Here is a 16,420-nt window from a genome sequence, read left to right as displayed (position 1 = left end):
ATAGAGCCCATCTTCAGAAGGGAGAGGCCGCGCTCTGTGCACTTTAATCTCCTCATTTTAGCAACTGGCGGGGGTCTCAGCTCTCAGACCCCACAGATCAAAACCTTTGATATATCACGATGACATATCATAAAAAGGGGTTTGAAGTAGTCGGTTTGATGGTTCTTTGATAAGAATTGTCAGATCTTCAAGCTGTTCTGGAGACTAGCATTTTTCCTTATTTATTTGGTCCCGACCTGACCACGTTTTCATCTCCGAATAAACATTTTTTTACACGCAAGATTTAAAAATGTACCCGTGCAGAATAAGTCTTCCAAGAAAAGGAAGATTCACATAACGTACTAAGTCCAGAAAGAAAGAATCTCTTCAATAGTGCACGCTTTACAAGTCTTCAGGACATCAATCTCTAGGGCCCTTCACATAAGAGATCGCCCAAGAAGCCAGCAGAATACAAGTCAATGATGACAGTCCGTGGGTCACTTCTCTACAGACTGGAGGTAGTTCACACATAGCAGGACCATGCTGTGCAATAATAATGAGGCCTCAGACTCTGGAAACAAAAAGGTGAGACATACGTCAATATTTAACATGCACTAACAGTATAAAAAGCCTAAAATGCTAGCAATTAAAATGCTATGTAGAGATTTTTTTTTAGAGCAGATACCGATAACCTGTGAACTTTCAGGCCCATAACCTATACCGATATTCTGTGCATTTTCATTATTGAACCTGGGATCTTTTAATCCCTTGTCCTAGTCACCCTAATAGAGCTCTATCAGGGTGAATAGGACCTCACGCTCTCCCTGCTGCCCTGTGCTTTGTGCACACAGCAGCAGGGAGGTTACCATGGCAGCCAAAGCTTCAGTAGCGTCCTGGCTGCCATGGTAACCGATCAGAGTCCCAGGATCACTCTGCTGGAGCTCCGATCAGAAGCTGCCACTGCCACCAATGAAGAGGAGGGGGACCCTGTGCCACCAATGTTTTTAATACTGGAGGGTGGAGGGCGCACTGCGCCACCAATGCCAATTAAGGTTTAATACAGAAGGAGAGTGTGTGGGCACAGAATCACATAGCTGGCAGCCTGCCTCTGACAGGAAGCTGCAATCCTGTTATATAGGCTGGGCACCCCCTCCTGTATTTGTATGAGATGTTAATTATCATTGGTGGCACAGTGCACCTGCCCCTTCTCCTCCCGTCTCTCCTCATTGGCAGCGCGACACGGGGGAGGGAGAGAGGGACTCCTTCTCCCCTGTGCTGCTGAGGGAACATGGCGCGCTGACAGCAGCGCTCTCATGTTCTGTGATAGCACGCTGGACGCATTATCGGCAAAATTAGATGCCGATAACTTTAAAAATCACAAATATCGGCCGATAAGATCAGTAACTCCTATAATCGGTCGAGCCCTAGCTGTGTTCATATGAAAGTCCAATATGTACAAGAATGATCTGTAGCTGACAAATGAGTGTCATCGCGGTATTTACATGGGGCAATTATTATGCACGAGTGTTCATCGGCCCACGGAAAAGGCCTTTTAGGCGAGACACACACACGAGTGAGTTCAAAGCAAGAAACTCGCAGTGCGAGATCCTGTTCTGACCTCTGACAGGATCACACAGCATTATAATGAACTTGCTTGTGTATATCTGGCCTAAGGCTGGCTACAGCAGTAATGAACATTATTAATGATATGAACATTTTTACAATAAGTGATACATCTATGTTGTGGCTAATAGAATTGCTTCTGTCCCATGGCCAGGAAACTTATCCCTCATGCTTAGAAATGCTTCCCACTTATTACTGGTAAACACTCCACATTATAATGTACTAATGTATAATAAAAAAATATGAAAGGGGAATCTCTCATATCGTGGAATTATTTATTAATACATGCACCCATCCTGATGAATGTTCCAACTAAAAAATATCCCCCTTAAAAGGGATAAGCTCTAACATGACATTAGCAGAACAGACAAGAAAACATATTTCCCGTAAAAATGGGAAATATTATGCCTCTGAATTACACCAGTAATCCCCAGTTTACACCATTCTGCATGTGGCCTCAATAACAAGATGTCCACCTTGCAAAATATAAATCCCATGGTTTCAACTGCCTGACATTGAACATGGCAGATGTGGGTGCAGAGGCTAGCACACGGGGCTGCACAGGTCGGACAGCACACGCATGATGTGAACATCAAAAGTAATAAGTCAGATCAGCTAGACAGTTTTTTTTTTCCTTGAGAAAGCCAGTCTGATGAACAGCGAAACGTCTAAGAAAAATAAAATACAAAGTCCAGTTGACTTATTACTACGGATATACCATGACCTGGATGAATGAGAACCTTCACAGACAATGATGTGAACAGAACCTAATAACTACTGCCCGTTGTATGTATCCTCCCCACAGAGCTGTGGCGACGTGCTCCTTCTGGTCACAGAGCACTGGAGAAAGTGGCTGCAGGAAATGTTGCACTTACTTTCTCACACCATCAGGACTGCTCCAGCTTGTAGAAGACATTGATAAGAGAATTAGTCTAAGGCCCCATGCACATGACCGTATCCGTTCTGCAGACCGCAAACTGCATTTTCCTGTTCCGCACATCCCGCCCTATATTAAAAATGCATATTCCATCTTTTTTGTGGGATGGTAAAACGGACATAAGGATGCGGAGAACATGCAGTGCACTAACCTGCATTTTTGGGGCACCCACTGAAATTATCAGGACTGCATACGAACTGCAAAAAATGCAAACCAAAAATATGGTCGTGTGCATGAGGCTTAAGTGCAATTCTCTAACTTAAAAGCACATTACATACCACACTGCTGTGAATTCATGTCATTTTAAAATTCCCAAAATGGTTTCAGGATTGACTTTTTTTTTTTACCTTTTAGCTTTCCTGACAGCTGCAGCCAGCAATTTAACCATTTCCTACAGTCTTCCGCACTGAGGTGAGCCGAGTTTAGCCCTCTGATATAACAAGCCTGAAAACCAAAGAAACCGCAGAGTTAACACGAGTAGCAGTCGGCTGACTGTCCCAATGGCAGATGTAGGAAAGCGGAGTCCAATCATTTGTCCGGGAGGAAATAAGGCAGAAATGCCTGCTAGCAGCTTTTTCCTCTCTCTTTTGAAATATACATGCACACTCGGCCAAGCTGATCGTGCATTTTTATGGTGTGATCAGGGATCTCAGAAGCAGCGTTTGTGTTAATTACTCAATCCAACGATCACACCCCATCATCAAATAAACACCTACCGTAATTATCAGGTGGGGAGTTCAGCCACTGTTCATACAGGTTTATGCCGATGTCATGACGATTATAGTGCACGTGTATGCTTCCCCTTCCCCCATTAATGATTATGCATAGATCTTCTTATAAGATCATTTGCATATAAGATTCCAACAAATCTAACTCAACTCTAGTTAAATCTGAACAGAACCATCTCCTCTAAACCCTACAGCAGCCCCAACAAGTCCCAAAGAATTTAACGAATTAGGGCCATTTCGCAGAAGCGTATTCTGTGTGGGAAATACGCTCCGTGTGACAGCAGCATTACCCAGACTGAACACAGCCCATATGCGGAACCATTCACTTCAATGGGGCTGCAAAAAAAAAAAAAAAAAAAAAAAAAATACAACATGTCCTATTATTGTCCGCGTTACGGACAAGTATAGGACTGTTCTATTTGAGGCAAGACGTTGCATTACACAAAATGCGGAATGCATGCGGCTGGTATCCGTGTTTTTTGCGGATCTGCAATTTGCGGACCACAAAACATCCAATAGTTGTATGCATGAGCCCTTATAATGCTGTGAGTTCCTGCCCGACTGTGGCTGTACTGAAGGCATTTCGTGAGTACAATTCAGTACAGCTGAGGTCAGGCAGGAACACAGAGCATTATAATTGGATTTTTTGTACTCACCGTAAAATCCTTTTCTCGTAGTAGGCATTGGGGGACACAGCACCATGGGTATATGTCCAACTACCACTAGGAGGCACTAGACACAAAAAGTGTTGGCTCCTCCCAGGTGGGCTATACCCTCTCCACAGGCACGAGGCTATTCAGTTTGTACCAAAAGCAGTAGGAGAGAGAAGAAAAGCAAGGAACCAACAACTCCCGTACCGGGAAAGATCAAGAGACCAGCCCGGAGAAGCGGAAGTAAAAACATAGGGTGGGATCTGTGTCCCCCAATGCCTACTACGAGAAAAGGATTTTACGGTGAGTACAAAAAATCCAATTTTCTCGTGCATGGCATTGGGGGACACAGCACCATGGGACGTCCCAAAGCAGTCCCTGAGGGTGGGAAAAGAAGAGACGTGCCACCGGCTGGGCATACAGGTGCAGGAGAATGTGACCATGTGACCCAACAGGAAAAAACACGGAATGGGCAAGAGGTCTCATAACAAGGAAGAAACCTCAGAAGAAGCAGGGAAGACTGCCAGCACCCCAGGACAAATGTCTGGAAGAAAATCCCAAATGCAAGAAGGTGGCAAAAGGGAACACCAAGCGCAGCCAAGGGCTGGAGAAAAAAAATTAGGACAGCACTGCGTGTTGGATCGACCCAACGCCCTACATTGTCTCAGACCCATAAACCTGTGGCCATCCCCTGAAAGGCCAGGGGAGAAAAGAAACAGGGAAGCACTGGAAACCAAACGAGTGAGGGAAGCCATAGCAAGGCTCACATGTGAAGGGAGAGGGACTCCCCTCACCGCAAGGCCAGGTGAAGAAGCCAAGCGCCCCATGTAAAGGCGAAAACCCAAGGCTGCTAGAGGAAACTGCCAACCCTTGGAGAAGGAGGGGGTTGTAGGTAAAAGCCAGGAACAAAGAACGATCGCTCCTGCGTCCCCAAAAACAGGAAACGAGGCACAAGCCTCCGAAAACAAGATAGCACTGTAAAGCGCAAGACCAGAGGAAACTCTGGGCATGTGAAGTATCATGGAAAAAAGGAACCAGAGACAGGCCCAGGCAACCTTGGCAGGAACACACTGGACTGACAGACATGGGAGTAGAAGAAGAGCACTCCAAACAGCCTAAGGAGGAAGGGGTCTACAACAGGAGGAGGTCCCTCCCGAAGGAGACCATACGGTGGAATTGCAAACCGTAGCACCAAACCACTCAATACCAGGTACTTTACGTGGGAGGATGGAAAAAAAAGACAAATCCCAAGAGGACCTCAAATGAACAGGGACAGGGACTCCAGAAAGGAGTACCCAGATGGGGTCACAAGGAACCAGGAGCTGAACCACCGGAAGACAACGCAAGCCAGCATATCCAGGAAAGGCGAAAAGAAACCGCCATAGGGGAAGGGACATTGGCCATGGACAACTAGCCGCACCAAAAACATTGACCAGCAAACCGTAAACATTGTCCCAGAGAGGGCAAGTACAGCAGCTCGGAGGTACCACAAAACGACAGACATCGATATGCATAAGGAATGCAGAAGTCGCCATGAAAAAACCGGGGTAGCCTACATAGAAATGTAGAAACCAGCTGCGACCGGCATACAGAAAACTTCCAGGGGGGAGAAAGTACCAGACAGGTGCAGACGACAGCAAGGTCCAAGAGGACTGCCCCTTCGCCATGTAGCACAACTAAGCAGAAAATACAAGGGAATACCGAAAACACCTGGACCCAGAAGGAACTACGGGGCCCTGTCCGATACCAGAGCAATCAGCTGAAAATTCAGACAGGTGTGTGTGGCGCTCAGAGGTCCTGTCCTTGACCCGTCAGGGAGGACGTCCAGCAATGATAAAAGCCGTGGACCCAGAAGGATACCGTGAGGCGGACATCCAGCGATGACCGAAAACCACTGCCGCGGCCGATGCTCACCAGCTACATGTCCAAACAAGGTAGAAGATCCAGTGGAGATCCTTGTACTACACCAGGAATGGCCCGCTCAGCAATAGGAAACAATGTGAGTACTCCCCTATAACATGGGGTAACGCGGAGCACAGCATACCGTAGGACCTTAAAGAGAAAGCAAGAGCAACTCTAGCACAAAGGCCAACAACCACCTGGCCATGGAGTAGGAGGTTGAATGAGGACCACCCGCCGGACCAGACAGATCAGTCATATACTGGAGCTACCAGAAGCAGCACTAGACCGATAAGGTGGGGGATGGGCTGACCCACCCCTGCCAGATATGGTAACCATGCACATGCTGAACAAGGGTGACCTGGTGCTGACAGTGCCTTGAGCGGCACAAGGAGACCAATGAGGACGACAGTAACGGAGTGGCAGACGTACGGAAGAACCAAACGGATGGAACCAACATCTGCAGCACAGATTAGAACCCGTGGGCAGAAAACACCTAGTAAGAAAGAAACTGTCTGGGCCACAGATCGCACCACAGGGCCCAGCACTTGGGGTACTACAAACACACGCCTAAAATAAAGGTAAAGTGGCTGCATGTTGCCGACCAAGGAGAGTGGAAACATAGCCACAGCATCTGGGGATGCGACAGCATTCGAAGGGTACAGGTACACAACCTGTAAAGTAGAAATATGGCTGTGAAGAGGAACTTCATTTAAGATCGAAGCAATGTGGCCGCATGGTGCACCCCAGACCCAGAGAGGTGCAACAGCAACTGCGTTAACAATGGAACCCATAGGGCCGCACGGTACCACAAAGAACAAGACAGGTGCACACTACAATCAGGTAGGTGCAATGGCAACAGAAACAGGGCCGCATAGTACACCATAGAAGCCAGACAGGTGTAACGGCTGCAGCATCAAAGACGGTTCAGGAACTCTACCTATGAAGGAAGTAAGATGGCTGTTTGGTGCACACTATGATGAGGTAGGTGCAATGGCCACGGCAACTGGAGGAGGCCTCAAAATCTCGTCCTGTAAGGGAGAGAAAATGCCACATGGTACACCATAAAGCCGGACAGGAGGAACGGCTACCACATCCGGAGATGGTGCAGGTACTCTACCTGTTAAGGGATCAAGGTGGCAGGGAACAGACAGGTGTAACTGAACCGGACAGGGGCAACTCTATGGCAATAGAAAGTGGCCTCTATATCTCGCCCGTAGGGAGAAATGTTGCCGCCTGGAAGACAATAGAGCCCGCCAGGGGTATCGACCACAGCACCGGAGATGGCGTAGGTACTCTACCTATGAAGGGAGCAAAATGGCTGGGAATAGACAGGTGCAATTTCAACGGCAATTAAAGGCGGCCTGTAAATCTCGCCAGAAAGGGAGAAATAGTGCCGCACGGAACACCATAGCGCCAGCCAGGGGAATTGGCTACAGCATCAGGAGATGGCGTAGATACTCTACCTATGACGGGAGCAAAGTGGCTGGGAACAGACAGGTGCAATTGCAACGGCAATCGAAGCGGCCTGTACATCTCGCCCGGAAGGGAGAAATAGTGCTGTATGGAACACCCCAGAGCCAGCCAGGAGTAATGGCTTCAGCATCTGGAGTAGGTGTAGGTACACTACCTATGAAAAGGGGCAAGGCAGCTGTACAATTGCTCTTAACTCCCCAACCTACAGGAGGCGATAGCCGAGCTAACCGCTTGCCCAGAACAGGAACCCCCTGTAATGAGGTAGAGTGGCGAACACCACCACCAGGATGGGGACCCTGTGGAAACACTCTCAAATATGTAGAGGATAGCCCCTGGTATAGGGGAACCAGGAAGGCTTGTCAGGGACAGCCTATGGCAGTGGTGCAGGCATCCCCCTGTTAAGGAGAAGGCGTACGTATCAGAGACACCGCGTAGGTGACTCAGTATGCTAAACACGGGGACGGCTGCCTTACCTGTGCGGTTGAATACCTGTGTGGTCAGGGGAGCACCATCCGAAAATCCACTAGAGGGGATACCAACCCTGGGTAGGAAAGGTTCCTCCGTCCACATTCGTCTTGACCTCCCAGAGGGCTTCTGTATGGAGGAAGACCGCCTGATGCTCTGTTCCGAGGGAATCGGCGCAGAGGTGTCCCCAGAGGCAACGGATGGGGTGACAGGAAGGATTCGTCACCAGCCTCAGGCCTGTCCTGGGGGGGATCCGAGGATGCCGAGGAGGGGTGGTACCCCGTTGAGACCACCCGAGGGAGTACCGTGAGCTACCCCTAGCCGAACCCGGGTGCAGGTACCCCTAACTGAGCGTGCCCCATCTGCAGGGAGGACCCTGGGAGGGCAGAGGTGGCCGCAATTTGGATTGGTAGCGGCCAGCGACACCGCCAGGGAGAGGCGGTCAAGGTTCCCATGGCATTGACACGGAGGGAGCCCATTCATGGGGGACCGACACAAAGGGATTGTTCGGGGAAAGGATCTGGGAAGAGGTACTGCACCCAGCAGGGACAGGCTGACCGCACGGCAGCCATTGTTAGACCCAGAGAGGTGCAGACAGCGGACGCACGTGAAAACACGTGGCGACCGAGGAGAGGCTGGGAGAGGAGATGCTCAAAAAGCAGCCAGCAGAGGCTGTCTATCCTGACCCGGACGCCCTGTTCCCCCAAAGAGGCGCTGCAGCAGCTTGTCCCCCCAAAAGAGGTGGTCAGTAGGGCTGCAGGGGACATAAAGCAATTGAGGGGAGGGAAGGGGTTAACCACCCCCTTCAGCAGAAAAAACACGTTAGCCCAGGAAAGGGTGAAGAGATAGCCCCTCCCAAGGGCCGGGCGGGGCTCAGAAAAGCCCGGGAAGCAAGGAGGAGGGGCCGGGAAGATTGCGGCCTAGCAGGCCCAAAAGCCGGGGCCTCGATTTATTAAGGCGGCCGGGAATGGAGCGAGGGGGGCGGGGCGAACCGCGGCCGACAGAGGGCCCACCGAATCATAAAAATAGGTGAGGAGGGTAGGGGGGGAGAAGCGACACCTAGGGACAGGTGGATCAGGGCAAACGGAGCACCTGGGAGCCGGGAACGGGCCACAGAAGATGAGGCCTAGTCCCGGCAGAAGCCGGGGACTAAAGTAGCGGAGAAGCCAGGGAGAAGACTGTGTGGCCAGGGAGGAGAGAAAAGACCAACCAAGGGGGAAGAGAAGGGAGGGGAAACAAGAATATAACCCCCCCCAGAAAAAAGGGGGGGTTGGCTAGGGGGAAGATGGAGGCTCCCCAGGACCCCCAGCTAAGGTGGATCCCATCCCCCTGGCCACAGGAGGGAACCTAACCCTGGGGCAGGGACACAGGGGAGTATACTCACCATCAGATATACTCACCATCCGATGTCTTCGGGCGCAGCAGGGTCACCCCTTCGGCAGACTCAACACGGAAACCGTGGGAATGCCGGCAAGCCACTGCGGATGCAGTCCGTGGGGACTGGGTGACCGGCGATGGTACCGAAGTACGCGCCCGCAGGGGGGCAACTAAAGTGGAACACGATGGAGCCCCAGCCTGCAGCAGGTATAACGGTGGAGAACACCGAGACCTGCGGAAGAGAGAAAAAAGAAAAGAATAAAAATAAAAAACAGCAGAACCTGCAAAAAAGCAGGACAGGTCTGCCTCCTACGGACACTAGACTAAAACTGAATAGCCTCGTGCCTGTGGAGAGGGTATAGCCCACCTGGGAGGAGCCAACACTTTTTGTGTCTAGTGCCTCCTAGTGGTAGTTGGACATATACCCATGGTGCTGTGTCCCCCAATGCCATGCACGAGAAAAATCAATACAGTGCTGTGAGTTTATGACACAGGAGCAGTATTCAGTAGGGAACTGCTGCTGTCACACAGGGCGTATTTCCTGTGTGACATGCTTGAGTGAAATTTCCCTAAAAAAATAATTTCAAATATATTAAAGTACACTCACCACCTTAACTTCGTCGTCGGTGAGTTCTTGCACTCCCAACTGATGCAGGGCGCTGTCCAGGTGATGAATTTCAAAAATGTGCGACCTGAGCCGGCGCTGAAGGAAAAAAGCTGGAAGGTGCGGTGTCAGGAACATTATACGGCTCAAAGCTCTCTGTAAGGACAAAAGACTGTATGAGCCACCTGGGTCATAGGACACTCTACTAAAGCCTCAGTAACAATGCAGGTTTTGTGGATTCCTTAAGTGAATGAGCTACACTGGACAAATGAGAGACATCAAGATGAGGGACAACATGTAATGCAGGAGAGACAAAGGCCTATTGTACAGTGGTAATAGACGTACGGAGCCGTAATTCATCTATAGGCCCGTTCTGTACTGTTGTCTCCGATTTCATATTGAGGCCTTTTTTTCTCTGAATTATATAAAATCCAAAAAAAAAAAAAAAGAATGCAGGAAGTTCTATCATATGTTACACTACAGAGCGAATGGAGAATAGTTCTGTAATAGGATGCAGACCTATAGGCTCTGTGCACAAGGCTGTGCATTGTATAATGTCCTATAGGCTCTGTGCACAAGGCTCCGCGTTGTATAATGTCCTATAGGCTCTGTGCACAAGGCTCCGCGTTGAATAATGTCCTATAGGCTCTGTGCACAAGGCTCCGCGTTGAATAATGTCCTATAGGCTCTGTGCACAAGGCTCTGCGTTGTATAATGTCCTATAGGCTCTGTGCTCAAGGCTCTGCGTTGTATAATGTCCTATAGGCTCTGTGCTCAAGGCTCTGCGTTGTATAATGTCCTATAGGCTCTGTGCTCAAGGCTCTGCGTTGTATAATGTCCTATAGGCTCTGTGCACAAGGCTCCGCGTTGAATAATGTCCTATAGGCTCTGTGCACAAGGCTCTGCGTTGTATAATGTCCTATAGGCTCTGTGCTCAAGGCTCTGCGTTGTATAATGTCCTATAGGCTCTGTGCACAAGGCTCTGCCATTGGTATGAGTCCTAAGAGACACAGTAATACTACAACAATGACAGATATCACTATAGTAATGCATGGCACATAGAGGGGGTATAACTGCAGCCACATTGTATTTCACCTGTTTGCAGAGTTATATTACACAGTAAGTACTTTGGCTATGGCAAAGAGGTTGTTGCCACAGTATGACACAACCCATCAATTAGTTTAGCTCTAGCCTTTGCTGACAGCTCCAGAGTACAGTTAGAAGATGTAATATTTTATATAGCATTCATTTCACAGCGCAGTAAATGTGGTGCCCAGTTTGAGTAGCCCCGATGCAAATGAATGATCTCCACAAGAGGTGCAGATTACAGAATGCCCACTGCCAGGACCCTCTGGGATCGGATCGGCTTGGGATAGCAGCAGGCACATGTTGCACTGCAAGAGAAATTAATCATTACATAGTGCACATTATCCAAAGATGCATCTCCCAAGGAGAGAGAACCATCTTGGTTCATGAGCAGGGAAAATAGCCAAGCAAATATCCATCCGTAGACAGCCGTGCTTGCCCCTCATCAGTAAAGAGCCGGATGCCTTGGATGCAGCTGGGGCAGAGTACTGGATGTCCTTAAAAAGAGACCAGTCCTGTATGGAGACTTACTGGAAGAGTTCTAAGATATGAAGACTTATTGGCAATGCTAAGCTGCATTTAACGTATCACACTAAGGCCTCATGCACACGGCCATTGTGCGACCATTCCGTGCACTGGGTTCCACAATTGCAGTCCCCAATGCACAGGCAACATCCGTGCAGCGGGCTGGACCCATTCAACTTGAATGGGTCCGTGGTATGTCCGCACTCCGTAGTGCCTCCGGTGTTTCATTCCGTGACTCCGTTCCGCGTCTCCGGAATTGTGGACCCATTCCATGATGCGGGGTGCACACGGCTGGCCTAAGCCAGCCAGAATCCTACTCTGTACTGGTCTCTGCTCTGGCCAATCGAGGAAGCCTTCCCCTCTAGGCGATACCTTGTATATGTAATGTAATGTAATAATGTAAACTTCAGAAGGGAAAAAACAAGAAGTTGTGCACTAGTGGTCGTACCATTTTCTGGACATCCAGACTGTTCATACAGAAAGGTGGATGTGAGAAGGCTGCTCTGACCTCCTGCAGATTTGCTACCTTTGGGTGAACTCCATGCTGTACCTAGAATAAGAAAAAAAAGGCAGGTTCAGGAGCCTGTATATAGCACAATAACCTGTACAACCCAAAAAGATCAGTAAGGTCACTTTCACAAGACAGTATATGGTCAATATTTGTAAAGCAAAGTAATAGTGGAAGGGGGGAAATGGACAATGTTGCACCTCTTCCATGGTTTTTCTGCACTGCTGGTTTTGGCTTAGAAACACTGATGCAAAATATGGTGCATAATACACCAATGTGACAGTGTCCTGAATGAACAAGAGGGAACGAAGACAACAGTAGAGGCTTCGAAATATCAGATACAGGACGAGGTTGTGACCAAATTAAATGGATTAAGACTTCACTAGTGAAAGGACATCTGATTCCCCAAAATGGAGATGAAGCTGGACAGGGACTAGGGCCATTGTGCTGGACGCTATGTCCCGATACTAACAGACATAGGCGAGCTGGAATTCTCTTTCTGCATTTTTATCTAGCACCCCAGAGACGCTATCTTAAAATTAGTTTTCCAGTGTGAGCTGCCGAGCGAGGAATTGTGTGCGAGGTCACAAATACTTTATCCTTGTTCATGCGTGAACATTATTCCTTAACTCTTACCTGTGTGACCAGATGGCGAATCTGATCCTGCAGAGTCTGCTCGGTCACGGAGCTAACAGACTTTAACATACCGTCTAACACATCTTCATAAACATCTTTCCGTTTGCTATGATAAATCTCCAAGAAATCCTCCTGCTGTTTTGGAGTCCAAAAATACCGGATCAGCAATTGTCTGGGGAAAAAATACCTACGGAAACACAAAACTGTAAGTCCAGGCTCATTATAATAAGCTCATAACTAGTGTTGAGCGAACTTGTGCTTTAAGTTTGGGTTATCAAAGAATCCCGTTATGGATTCCGAATTCCATATGGTTCGTGGTAGCGGAATCCATAACCCGAATTTTGGACGCCGAACTTATAACACAAGTTCGCTTAACACTACTCATAACTAATGTTTTATATTATACTAGCAAAAGCAAGGTAGAAGAGGAAAGGACAAAAAATTGGGTGATTGTAGAAGATATTACTAACAGTTGTTATAGAAAGAACCTGTATCAGGTAGCAACATCAATTTGAAAACATCTGAGGATTAAAACTGGATCCATGGGGATCACTAAGTGTTGAAGGGGCCCTTTTTTTATTTTTATTATTTGTTTCATTCACTTATATAGCGCTGACATATTCCGCAGCACTTTACAGACATTACCATCACTTGATTCCTCCAGTGGGGATCACAATCTAAGTTCACTATCAGTAGGTATATGAGTGTGTGAGGAAACCCGGAGTACCTGGAATAAACCCACACAAACACAGGGAGAACCTACAGACATACAGATGTTGTCCTTGGCCGGATTTTGCTAACCACTGAGCCACCGTGCTGCCCTTTGAGTTCTGCAGCAATGCAGCGAGCCCCTCCATCCGGATGATGATGTCTTCTGTCTAGGTTGCGAAGGACAGATTGATTGCAATATCGCTGACAGAAGTCACCGATGTGTAAGAGGAAAACGACCGAGGATCTAGCCTAGGAAAGTCCAGTGACCTATAAACTGCTGACCAGAAGATGTCTAGGAAGAAGCCTATGGCAGATCCGCAGCGCCGGTACATAGGATATGATGAGAGATGGATTGCAGGCTCTCTCTCAAGTGCACTAGTGAAAGAAGTTTCTGACCAGCCTAAGGACGTACTGGGAACTTAAAGTGGCCCCATGTTGTAGGAGGGTCCAGACTGACAGAAGGCAGGGCAAGCAATAGCTTAGTGCAGCACAAAGTACTGCCCCAGCAGAACCAAATACCAGAATACTGCCACCCGTGCTGCACTATTCAACTGTATCACCATCCTGAAAAGGGTGATAAAGTGGAATTCAGGAGGGAACCTGCTCCTACCTCATTATGTACCTGGCCAGCACCATGAAGAGGGCTTGGGAGGTCCCTTGGGAAATTTTCCTGTAGGGTCTATGGCCAGTCTATCCCTGAACCAGCCTCCAGGTACCTACTGATCATGCAGGATTTGTGACCGCTAGTAGTTTTATCCAAGTGCCCCCTTACAAGATGGTTGTCATATGCAGGTCTTCTATACAGCCGACAGTTATACTTACATTAAAACAAAGACCAGATAGTTCGCAAATGGTGGAATCGAAATCATGATCACAGGGGCAGCTTTGATGACATCTCTTCTGAACTAAGAGAGACAGACAAAGGCTATTTGGGGGAAACATCCAAAATCTGCTTCTCTGCAAGAAGCAAGAGACTGGTAAAACAAACGAAAACTGTAATTTAACTTCTCTTCAGCTGTAGATAATAAGCGAGTAGATGACATTACATTAGCGCTACGCTTCCTCCATGAAACCCAATTCTTAGTTAAAATACGGTGCATTTACGGACAACTCTGATATGTAACTAGAAATAGAGGCATATTGTGCAGTCCTTGTACCTGCAGAGACCTCGTCCACTTGGATACTAGAGGTGGCAGTCAGAGTTTGATGAAAACTGGGATCAAAGCTGTACATCTCACAGCCTTAGGCCCCATGCACACGGCTGTGTTTCACAGCCGTGTGCGGGCCGTGGAACCGCGGCCTGGATCCCTCCTGAGAGCAGGAGCGCACGGCGTCACTGGTTGCTATGACGCCGTGCACTCCCTGCTGCCGGCACAGTACAGTAGCACACTGGTATAGATCATACCAGTGTATTACTGTATTGCGGCGGCAGCAGGGAGCGCACGGCGTCATAGCAACCAGTGACGCCGTGCGCTCCTGCTCTCAGGAGGGATCCAGGCCGCGGTTCCACGGCCGTGTGCATTCGGCCTTAGGCTACATTCACGTGACCATGTTTTGCAGTCCGCGAAATGAGGATCCGCAAAACACGGAAACTGGCCGTATGCATTCCACATTTTGCGGACTGCACATGGCCAGTGCTATATTGAAAATGCCTATTCTTGTCTGCAATTGGTAACATAGTACATAAGGCCGAAAAAAAGACATTTGTCCATCCAGTTCGGCCTGTTATCCTACAACTGCGGACAAGAATAGGACATGCTCTATATTTTTTGCGGGGCCACGAAAAGCAACTACGGATGCGGACAGCACACGGTGTGCTGTCCGCATCTTTTGCGGCCCCATTGAAATAAACGGGTCCGCACCCGTTCTGCAAAATTGCGGAACAGAAGCGGACTTATTCATATGGCTGTGTGCATGAGCCCATACAGTAACCTCCTCCATGAAGGCAGATACACAAGGCTCCACTGGTACAGTGTGCGCAAGGTACAGTCCATGTAAAAAGCAACACATAGGAGGAAATAAGACCGATACTGCCAATAAATAACAGCATCTGTAGGGCAGGTCCGTATGGATATGCTTCCCAGCTACATAGTCAAATTTAAAGGGAGCTATTATTTTAATTCTACACTGGAATCTAACATGTCCCAATTTATTAGTAATGAAAACCATTTAGTAGTAGAGCTTCAAAGCCATAAAATGGAAGAACAGACGCTTGTCAAGACTGTATATTCACTCAGAAGTACCAAAAATTAATGAGGCACATTTATCAAGCCCTATAGCTGGCAGTGGATCGCCAAAGTTATGTAGATCCTCCTCAAAAACCTAGGTGCGTCTTATGGGCCAGTGCGTCTGGTAGGGTGAAAAATACGGAAATGTGCCTATAGTCAGCACATGAACGCACCTGTCTTAATTTTTCCATTTCTCTATAAGGCAGCTGGTGGTACTGTATCCCGTGGCTTTTCATCTTTCTTCTTATCGCGCGGACTTCTTTTCCATCAATAAATAACATTCGCAGTCCTGCAACATGTAGATAGGAGAAGGGGAGGCTTTACCTCATGCTGACTTAGTGGTAATATGTACAAGCTACTTGGAATTAGGGTTGTTGCGATACCAAAATTTTGATTCGTTTTCAATACTATAAAAAAGTATTGCGATACTTGATATAATTCGATACCACACGAAAAAATAATACACCAAATAAGCCGCGCGCATTCTGAATTTTATGGAACGTCCGGACCATAATCGAACAGTCCGATCCTATTTTTTGGGGGTACAGGGAGACCAAAAAAAAAAAGGCAAATCGCGTTTTTGTTTTTTTTTCTGTTATGCCGTTCACATAGGAGATATTCGTTTATATTTTAATAGTTCACACTTTTTTAAGCATGGCGATATGTAATATGTTTATTTATTGTTTATATATTTTATAATGTAAAATTGGGAAAGGGGGCGATTTATACTTACGGTAATATTTTGGTGTTTGTCTTTCTTAAAAAAAAAAATTGTTAAACTTTTTATTTGATTAGCCCCCTAGAGCTCTATCAGGGTGAATACGACTTCACACTCTCCCTGCTGCCCTGTGCATAGTACACACAGAAGCAGGGAGGTTACCATGGCAGCCAGGGCTTCAGTAGTAGTGTCCTGGCTGCCATGGTAACAGATCGGAGCCCCAGGATTACACTGCTGGGGCTCCGATCAGAAGCTGCCACTGCCACCAAT

The 16,420-nt window shown here is 47.9% G+C and overlaps 1 protein-coding gene across 2 annotated transcripts in view; it reads left to right on the top strand.

Annotated features, from left to right (window-relative positions):
* The first annotated feature begins 2,906 nt into the window (after window positions 1-2,906).
* Window positions 2,907-16,420, top strand: part of SLC11A2 (solute carrier family 11 member 2) — a 172,613-nt gene continuing 159,099 nt past the window's right edge. Inside the window, exon 1 of one of the 2 annotated variants that reach the window (XM_044286051.1) lies at window positions 2,907-2,950. Coding sequence is in view for 1 of the 2 variants with exons in the window: in XM_044286050.1 (XP_044141985.1) it covers window positions 12,602-12,698 (97 nt within the window). In the remaining variant the exon portion in view is untranslated. Of the gene's footprint in view, window positions 2,951-12,496; window positions 12,699-16,420 lie in introns of those variants that run through there. The other variant, XM_044286050.1, reaches the window with a different exon arrangement.

The sequence above is a fragment of the Bufo gargarizans genome, chromosome 3 (genome assembly GCF_014858855.1).
Source record: "Bufo gargarizans isolate SCDJY-AF-19 chromosome 3, ASM1485885v1, whole genome shotgun sequence".
In the NCBI taxonomy this organism is placed as follows: domain Eukaryota; kingdom Metazoa; phylum Chordata; class Amphibia; order Anura; family Bufonidae; genus Bufo; species Bufo gargarizans.
Note: the sequence above shows the minus strand (reverse complement) of the source record. Positions and strands in the feature narration are given on the sequence as shown.